The 8,094-nt window shown below is 54.0% G+C and overlaps 2 protein-coding genes across 6 annotated transcripts in view; one reads left to right on the top strand and one right to left on the bottom strand.

Annotated features, from left to right (window-relative positions):
• The window catches only part of Smarcb1 (SWI/SNF related, matrix associated, actin dependent regulator of chromatin, subfamily b, member 1), a 32,449-nt gene extending 29,075 nt beyond the window's left edge, over positions 1-3,374 (top strand). For both annotated transcript variants that reach the window (XM_015500335.2, XM_015500334.2), the window contains exons 8-9: positions 2,638-2,769; positions 3,026-3,374. In XM_015500335.2, coding sequence (XP_015355821.1) covers positions 2,638-2,769; positions 3,026-3,065 — 172 coding nt within the window. In that variant the 3' untranslated portion in view covers positions 3,066-3,374. The remainder of the gene's footprint in view (positions 1-2,637; positions 2,770-3,025) is intronic.
• Positions 3,375-5,440: 2,066 nt separating this feature from the next.
• On the bottom strand, positions 5,441-7,610 carry Derl3 (derlin 3). Of its 4 annotated transcripts, none has more exons than XM_015500336.2 (7): positions 7,430-7,606; positions 7,240-7,305; positions 7,068-7,141; positions 6,864-6,957; positions 6,294-6,489; positions 5,787-5,877; positions 5,441-5,667 (listed from the first exon to the last, which is right to left on the bottom strand). In XM_015500336.2, the coding sequence occupies exons 1-7, from the start codon at positions 7,520-7,522 to the stop codon at positions 5,574-5,576; spliced, it is 708 nt and encodes a 235-aa protein (XP_015355822.1). In that variant the 5' UTR covers positions 7,523-7,606; the 3' UTR covers positions 5,441-5,573. The 4 variants fall into 4 exon arrangements, with proteins under 4 accessions (XP_015355822.1, XP_015355823.1, XP_015355824.1 ...); XM_015500337.2 differs by having other exon boundaries at positions 7,240-7,302; positions 7,430-7,593; XM_015500338.2 differs by lacking the exon at positions 5,787-5,877 and having other exon boundaries at positions 5,441-5,729; positions 6,403-6,489; positions 7,430-7,610.
• Between the last annotated feature and the right edge of the window lie 484 nt (positions 7,611-8,094).

Below are 8,094 nucleotides of genomic sequence, written 5' to 3'. Positions count from 1 at the left end.
CCTTTGTTGTTTTTTTTTTTTTTTTTTTTGGAGAAAGGGTTTCACTAAATTGCCCAGGTTGGTGGCTTTAAACTCACAATCTGCCTGCCTCAAACTCCCAAGTAGCTGGGATTGCAGGCATGTGCCACCATGCCCAGCTTCAGAGCCTGTTTTGTTATATGAAGTCACAAAAGTGAGATCACATTGAAAATAAACCTGAAGCTACTCAAGGAGCATCAGTCCCACTATGACCTCAGGCAAGGCCCTCCTGTCTGGGTGTCTTTGTCCCCACCACCTGGACACTTTAGAATGAAAGGAACATCCAGAGTCCCTGGCAGCCTCAAAGCCCATGAATCAGAATTTTTCTCAGGAGGAATGGGAGTCTCCCAGGGGCCCAAACTTCTTGGAACTCAGGGAAGCATCTCTCTGCCTGCATGTCCCCCCAAACCTGAGACAGTCTAGTGCCGCCTCCAGGCTCATCCTTACATGGTTGACTGGAACAATTCTTATTTTAGAATAAACCCACTGGAGTGGAATCTTCCCAGAGTAAAGGGGACGTAAACAAAGAAGCCTCTGGGTCTGCTCATCAGCTCTTGTTTAAATTCTGAGGAAAACATGTTTTGCTTCCTCAGCGTGGGCTTGGTGCTTTTCATGTCTGCCCTCCTAAGGAAGATAGCCAGGAGCCCTGGAGGTGAGGGATGATGTTTGGGGTTTGTGGCTAGGCATTCCTGGATTGCCAAACCAAGCTGTTGAGGAGGAGTTAGCCCTAGGGGACCACAAGGGTGAGGGCTGCCAGGTCCTAGGCCTCTGAGTCACCAGCATGTGCTCAGGCTTCCTGGCCTCTAGGTCTCATGGGCCCCATGGGCTAAGCTTCAGCAAGAGGTCAGGCCCATTTCTTCTGGGGCCAGGGCAGCTCTGGTCTGTGGTACTAGCCTCAAACAACACCCTAGACCCAGGCAGGAGGGCCCAGGGTCGTTGAGACACCTTCCTCTCCCCTCTCCAAGCTAGGGAGAATGGCTCCCAGCCTGGCCTTCCCAGGCCATAATGGGTCCTTGGTTGCCAGTGCAGGGTGTGTGTTGGCTGGTGTGTTGGTGAGGGGCCATGGCTCTGCATTCAGCCCTAGGGGAATGCTTCTCTGCAGCTGATCAATCATATCATCTTCAGGGAGGCCATTTGAGAAGGTGCCTGGCCCCTATGAAGTTCCCTTGATGGAGGGATGTTGGTTACTTTAATAATAATAATCCTTGGGGCTAGAGATTCAGTTCAGTAGTATAGCACTTGCCTAGCATGTGGGAAGCCCTGGGATCGATCTTTAGCACCACACACACAAAAAAATGTTGTTGATAATCCTTCAACAACCCTTTACAGCACTAGATATTGTTCCTATATTCTGCATGAAAACCCAAGCAGCACTGCCAGGGATCTGTTCTCTTTTAGCCATTAGTGTCTGCCAGGCACCTCCTGGGACCCTGCCTGCCTTTTGCTCCTCCTAAAGCTGATGGGCACTGCATAGTGGCATGCTGCGGGTGGGTAGGATTATGGTAGAATAGGGTAGGGAGACCACTCAGCTAGAGAGAGCAAAAGACTCTAGAAGGCCAGAGTAGTAAGGGGAAGGCCAGGAAGGGAAGGAGAAGATTATGGTTAGGGCTTTCTTCTGAGTCTTTCTGCCAGGCCAGGGGTTCAGTGCAACACGTGAGTAACTTCTTAGCTTCCTGTTGCAAATCTGAAAACCAAAGCCCAGTGAGGCAGCAGCTCAGCCATACCTTTCCCTCTCCAAGTGCTCCCATGTGCATAACCCTGTGCCCTCTTAACCTTTGCCCATGCTGACTCCACCCCTACTTCTGTGCCCACTTGGCCAGAGGAGGGCACAGGGAGCCCCTCAGGGTGGAGCTGGGCTCTCTGAGGGATTATAGGGTTGGGCATGGTCTGAGGATATGGTTTCTGGTTCCAGTTCTGGCAGCCAACTGTCTGGCTGTAAGCAAGTAAGCTAGTTTCTCTGGGGCTTAATGTGGACCCATGAAGTGTGCTAAGCTGCAAGTGAGTAGAACACTCAAGAGTGATCAGCCCTGCCCAGCAGCCCTCAGTTAATGATGCAGAGGCCTCCTCCTTCCACCCTCCATGCTGTCTCCTTGATCAGTGGGTTCTGATGGGTTACTGCACTGGACAGAGTAGGACAAACAGGCCTCGGACTTCCAGCTATGGTCCAGTGACAGTAGCCTGGCCTAGTCCACACTTTTCTGTCAGTGGAAATTACTTCCACAGCCAGCAGCCCCCTTCCCAGTCTCTCAGACAGTGATGGTGAGGAAGCAAAGGAACTGTTGAGAGTTGACTTTGAAGAGAGGCTGCTGGGTCGTGGGCCTATTATTGCTGGGGGAGGCCCTGGTGTCTCCAGCAGCTCCCTTGAGGTTCAGGTGACAGGCGTATCCCCCAGCTTCCCCTATCAGCAGTGCTGCTGTGAGGAGTGAGGACACAGAAATGGGCCTTGGTCCCTGTGTGGGCCTAGTAGCAGAGGCAAGTGAGAAGTAAGAAAAAACCTACTCTTTTATGCTGTGTGCTGGCCACCTCTTGGAGGGCTGGGGTATGGGAGAACAATGGTTTCTGGGGACTTCCCTATTCTGTGAATTGACCATTGTTCCTTTCACTGCCTCCCCTCCCCAGTGAGAATCCCTTACCCACGGTGGAAATTGCTATCCGGAACACGGGTGATGCTGATCAGTGGTGCCCACTGCTGGAGACCCTGACTGATGCTGAAATGGAAAAAAAGATCCGAGACCAGGACAGGAACACAAGGTACCCTTCCCCTGTGATCTGTGGGCTCTGGAAGCAACCTATGTTGCTAGAGGAAGGTTCCTGGGTGTTGAGACCTCTTCTGTCCCCCAGGATGGGTTCCCCAGCAGAAAATAAAAGCAAATTTTCCAGTCAGATCTGACCACAGCCAGAGCAGATTTCAGGGTTCCTGGAGAGGCGGGCATAGCAGACAGGCAAAGCCAAGAGAAGGCTGGGAGCTGGAACTAGCCCCAGCTGACCATCCCCTCCCCTCCTCTAGGCGGATGAGACGTCTTGCCAATACTGCCCCAGCCTGGTGACCAGCCCATCGGTGCTTGGCTCCCACGGAGCATCTCAGAAGATTGGACTGCCTCTCTCCTTCCTCTTCTGGCAAGGAGACAACCCGGTGCCATCCCAAGGGACAGGGGGTGGGGTGGGCTGCAGAGGTGGGAGGCCTCCAGGTGCCCTCCCCCAGCACACATTCCATTTGCTGAGCCCCAGTCCTGTCCTCCCAACACCCTCCCCCAGTGTCTGGGGTCAGGAAGAAGCTTCGTTTTGGGTTGTTTTGTTTTTGTATAGGAGCCCCAAGCAGGGCTAGCAACACTTTTTAAATAAAAGGCAATAGGTCATGTTCAGTTTCTTCAGTGTCTTGGCATAAAAATAATGGGAGAGCCAGGAGTAGGACCAAGCAGACTTAGAGGAAGAGGGTGGTATGTGACCTAGGCTGACATGCCAAGCTTTACCCTTCCCTGCCTCCAATTCCCAGGTAGATGATAGATGGAGGTTAATAGAACTCCACTTTCAAGATACCCCAGCACCCTCTAAGACCATTGAGGCAGAGCCCAATCCACTTTTCTTTGATCCTTTCAGCTTCTTATTGGACACTTATGCTCAGCATGTCCTTATAGAGGAAGAGAAAGGAGAAGTGTGATTGTGAGGCTTGGGGAGGGGCTCAGCTATCTTCCAGTGATACCTGCCCCTGCTGTCTTCACTTGGCCTTAGAAAAGAAGTGCAGCTCTCCTGTTTTATGTGTACAACTCCAGGGCACACATTAAACTGGGGTCTGTCTACACCTGTAGCCTGAGCCAGGCCTATTGTGAGGAATGTGAGTAACATACCTAGCCTAGTGCTAGCTTTTTGGGTTGATATGGTGTGTACAGAGGAGACCCAACTCACAGCCCCCCCTCCCCATTGTGCTTCTGATTAGATTATTGTACCATACCTTGTCTGTAACCATGGAATTATACCCATTCTAAAGAATGACTGAGGCACCATGAGGATGGCATATGTGGATCTCTTTGCTGAGCCAAGCACTGCTTGGCAAACTGGGCACATAGCTTCAGTCTTACTAAAAACAATGACCCCAGACCCCAACCACCTGGGCAGTTGCCACCCTTGGCTGCTGGCAGGTCCTCTCCTTGCCAGGGCAGGGCTGGGGGCAGGTCAGAGACTGTTGTCTTCCCTGGGCACATGATAGTGCCCCCAAGCAACCTGGCTTTCAGCCTCAGCCTGTGCAGGCCAGAGGTAGAGCTCTTGAGTAGGGATTGGGGCTTTGAGCATGACTATTCCTGGGGAGGAGAGCAGCTTGTGACCTGAGTAAAGCTCTCCTCTCACCTTCTCTGGCAGAGCCTATCCAAGAGTAGAATTCACCAGAAACAGCAAGAGCATACAGGCTTTACTGGGAGAACGTCAACAAAGTGCAAGATTCCAGGCCCATTTGGCCTGGAAATGAACAAGCTCTATTGCTAAGGGGTTTGCTGAGGCTGGTGGCAGCCCTGTGTCATTATAACTGGTAAGGTAGAAACAACCCCAGCTGCCTTACTCTGCTGGACAGAAAGGCCCACTTTCCTGGGAAGAACTAGTGCACCAAGTCCTACCTGCTTCTGGACCCTTTGAGTACCTCCAGCCTAATGCAAGAGTTGCTACTTTATCAATTTTCCTACAAAATTGAGGTCAGACTCATGAGGAATAGTTTCATTACAATGTAAATGACTAACTGCCTGTGGCTGGAGAAGCCCCTGTGGTACTGAGCATCCACAAATAAGATGGGCAAGCGTACAGCAACAAGGAAACCTGGCCAGCATCTGTGTACACATTCAGAGGATATGGGGAGATATGGGGTCAGAGAAGGCTCACCTAGATTCTCGGCCTAAATGGTAGGGACAGAATTCCCCAGAGGTCTGTGTCTGAGCCAGTCATAGGACTCTGAAAATGGAAAAGTTTTCTAGGCTCTGGGGTCACAGAAGAGGCAGAAGACACAGTCCTGGCACTCTGCACCTGACTTCATAAAGCCTTCAGTTCACCTGCTAGAAAATGAGGTCCACTTGTTGAGGTTTTTGGTGAGGATGAGAAAGGCCAGGTGGACATGAGCCTACAGACACCACAGACTAGGCTGTGTCCTGCCCCAGCCATTAAGGTCTAGCTAACTCCCTTGATTAGCAGGGAACAGAGGCCCAGGGAGATAGGACTTGCCCTAAGACTTCATCAAGGCACTGATAGGGCTGGGACAGTAACCCTGAGTCTGTCATTTGTGAGCTCAAAGCTCTGCTGGGCATCCATGGGCAAATTGTTTGCCCTCTCTGGGCCCCCTGTCCTACCACCTTCAGTTGGGCAAAGAGGGCAGGCATGGAAAGGGATGAGAGGATGTGGCTGGCTGAGACAGGGGGTACCAGTGCTGTGCTTCCAGAGGCTGCAGGTGCTTCCAGAGGCTGTTTATTCAGGTGAGCCCTTTCATCCTGGCCCCAGACTCCAGGATGGGTTCTACTGCAAGCAGTGGTTAGGGGTAGGTTGGAGGCCTCCCACAAGAGTCAGACTGGCCCAGGGTGGGCTTACTGCTGTGGGTGTGGTTGATGGGGTCTTGGTTGCTCCTCAGGAAGGGGCAGATAATTGGGGTCCTCTTCAGGGGCATCCAGTAACAGCTTCCTGTGGGGAGGGATCCACAGAGAGCTGAGGCCAGCACAGGTCTCCAAGGGCGTGGAAGTTGCCTGAAGGGAAGGGAGGGAATGGGAAAAGAGGGGTATGCAGTCATCTCCAGCACTCACAAGAAGCTGGGTGTCAGCAGCAGCCTCTTGCCTCCAGGCTGGTTGGGGAAGACATCCTCCAGGAAGTAATAGATGTGGCCCACAGCAATCCCTATTGAGAAAGCCACAGAATGTCAGAGGCCACCCTACACAGCCCAGAGTGACCCCAGGCTTCAGAGCATGGGCACCCCCCAATGTCCTGTACAAACTGCCAGCCCAGAGACAGGCTTAAGGAGCCTAGAAGTGAGCAGGACCCGGGGAAGAAAAGGAGGGCCTGTGAACACTAGGGGAGCATGAACCATGGAGCAAGAACTCTTCCTTACCTACCCATCCCTCCCCCAGCAGGACCCACCCAAGCATCAGCAGGTCAACCCTGAAGATGCCGCATGAGGGGTTGTAAGAACTGAGGAGCTGGGAGGGCTGTGGCTGAGAGGACCAGTAGAAGTAGGAGAGGATGCCCTGAGGCAGAGCAGCATGTCCAGAAAGGACCAGCCAACCTGGGGCAGTGGAAAGGACAGGCAGGCTCACCCAGCAGGTCCACAAGGATTGAGTTGCCCAGCAGCAGTGAAAAGCCCATGAGCGCCCAGGGCAGGAATGGTGCCTGGAAGGTGAGGAGGCCGAAGAAGTTGACTCTCACCCCAGGGCTGCGACGGCTCCACACATACACCAGCATGGCCATGAGGGCCTGGCCCAGGAAGAACAGACTACCCAGAAGTCCCAGCAGCTGGACCAGAGTCAAGGTGACTTGGTACAAGTCTCAGCTACATCCAGGGTCTCTCTGACTTCCTTAGCCCCCAGAGTCCTTCCACTGGATCCCCTTCCCTCGTTGCTCTTGTTCATTCCCCATCAAGACAATATCCCCTTCATCCCAGGCTCCAACCACTGCCCATTTCTCCTGGATACCTGCATTCAGGGCTCAGAGCTACCAACACCCCACCCGGCCTTCCAATTAAGATGGCAGCGAAATAACATCCTAAACTGAAGTAAATGACTGTGCCTTCTCCTTGGCCCCAGGCGGTCACGTCAAGCACCAGAGTCAACATAGGCCAGACCTCATGGAGTTGTGGCTTGAGGTTCCTGAGCCCGTGGGAAGGATATTGTCATCAGGACGCCACCGAAGAGAAACATGAAGACGAAGTCAGCTGTACGGCCGCGAAAGGAGCCCTCCTCCAGCATACGGCAGTAGCGGAACCTGCAGCGTTTGTATAGGAAGTGCCACCTACAACCTAGCCTCAGTTTCCCCTCTCCCAGCCCAGGGTCCCCGCCCCCATACCCTGCCCAAATCCTTGCGACATAGGATACACGAAGAGCATGTTGAAGAAGAAGCTGAATCCTAGGGGCCCGAAGAAGAGGAAGTTGGTGACAAGCCTCCAGACCTACGAGGTGTGGCGGGGGGGGGGGGAGGGAGTAAGGGTAGTCAGGCGTGGGGAAGGTGGGGCCAGGCCAGCAGGTGCAAGGGACGCGGCGGCCTCACCTGGAACTTCCGGAACACAAGATGCGGGTTGAAGTAGAGCTGGAAGGGGCTGAGAAGCTCCAGCTGCTGTGGAACCAGGGGCACATCAGGGGTTGTCCCCGGATCCACGCCGTTAACCCTGGCTACCTTCCCTAAAACCCCCTCGTTCCCCTCCAGGGTCGGTAACTATAGCGACGCCCAGTCTGCTCACCACGGCGGCTGTGGTGAGTACACAGGCTGCGGTGTAGGCCCTCGTCACCGCCGGCACCTGCAGAAACTCGGCCGCCAGCCCCTGCAAAGCCATTGAACCTTCTCCGGCACGCTTAGCCAGTCCTGAAGCGCGCTCTTTAACCCACCCGTGAAACCGCCTCCAAGCCCCGCCTAACTCCTGCTTTTGGCCAATCCTGGTGGTAGCCGCGGAACAACCGGGCTGGAGGGAGGGGCTCTGGGCTTGGTAAGCCAATAGAAAGAGGAAGAGAGAAGTTGGAAGTGGAAAAGAAAAAGCGGGCGGGCCGGAACAACTAGCCAATGAATAAGCCACACGGTTGAGCACGTGTCGGTTGTTGTGGCTGCAGTGGCGGCGCGGGAGAAAGTGTGGCCAATGAGGAACTGGCCTCTTCAAGATATTCTAGAGGAGAACCAATAGCAAAGGACCACGAGGCCACCATGGGGGCGGGGCTCGGATTACCGCCTCAGGGGGGAAAAAGACCCGAGCCAGGTGCTGCGGGGCCGGAAAGGGGCGGAGCCACGGGGGTGGGTGAGACCAGAAGTCGGGAGGTGTTAGTCCCGGTCTCCCCTCCTACCCCGCCTCTCCCATAGTGATCTTGGCGTGTTCTACCCTGTGAGAATCTGGGGCAGGGCCGCCTACTCCGCAGC

This window comes from Marmota marmota, unplaced genomic scaffold, assembly GCF_001458135.2.
Source record: "Marmota marmota marmota unplaced genomic scaffold, marMar, whole genome shotgun sequence".
Taxonomy (NCBI): Eukaryota; Metazoa; Chordata; class Mammalia; order Rodentia; family Sciuridae; genus Marmota; species Marmota marmota.
Note: the sequence above shows the minus strand (reverse complement) of the source record. Positions and strands in the feature narration are given on the sequence as shown.

Bases quoted from the DNA above. Each gene is read 5' to 3' on its own strand.
- Derl3 (XM_015500336.2), bottom strand. From the start codon at position 7,522: ATGGCTTTGCAGGGGCTGGCGGCCGAGTTTCTGCAGGTGCCGGCGGTG. The intron at 6,490-6,863 runs ATATCCTTCCCA...ACTCTGGTCCAG, and splicing joins TCGGTGGCGTCCTGATGACA to CTGCTGGGACTTCTGGGTAG. The intron at 5,668-5,786 runs GTGAGTGCTGGA...CCCTCCCCACAG, and splicing joins CTGCTGACACCCAGCTTCTT to GAAGCTGTTACTGGATGCCC.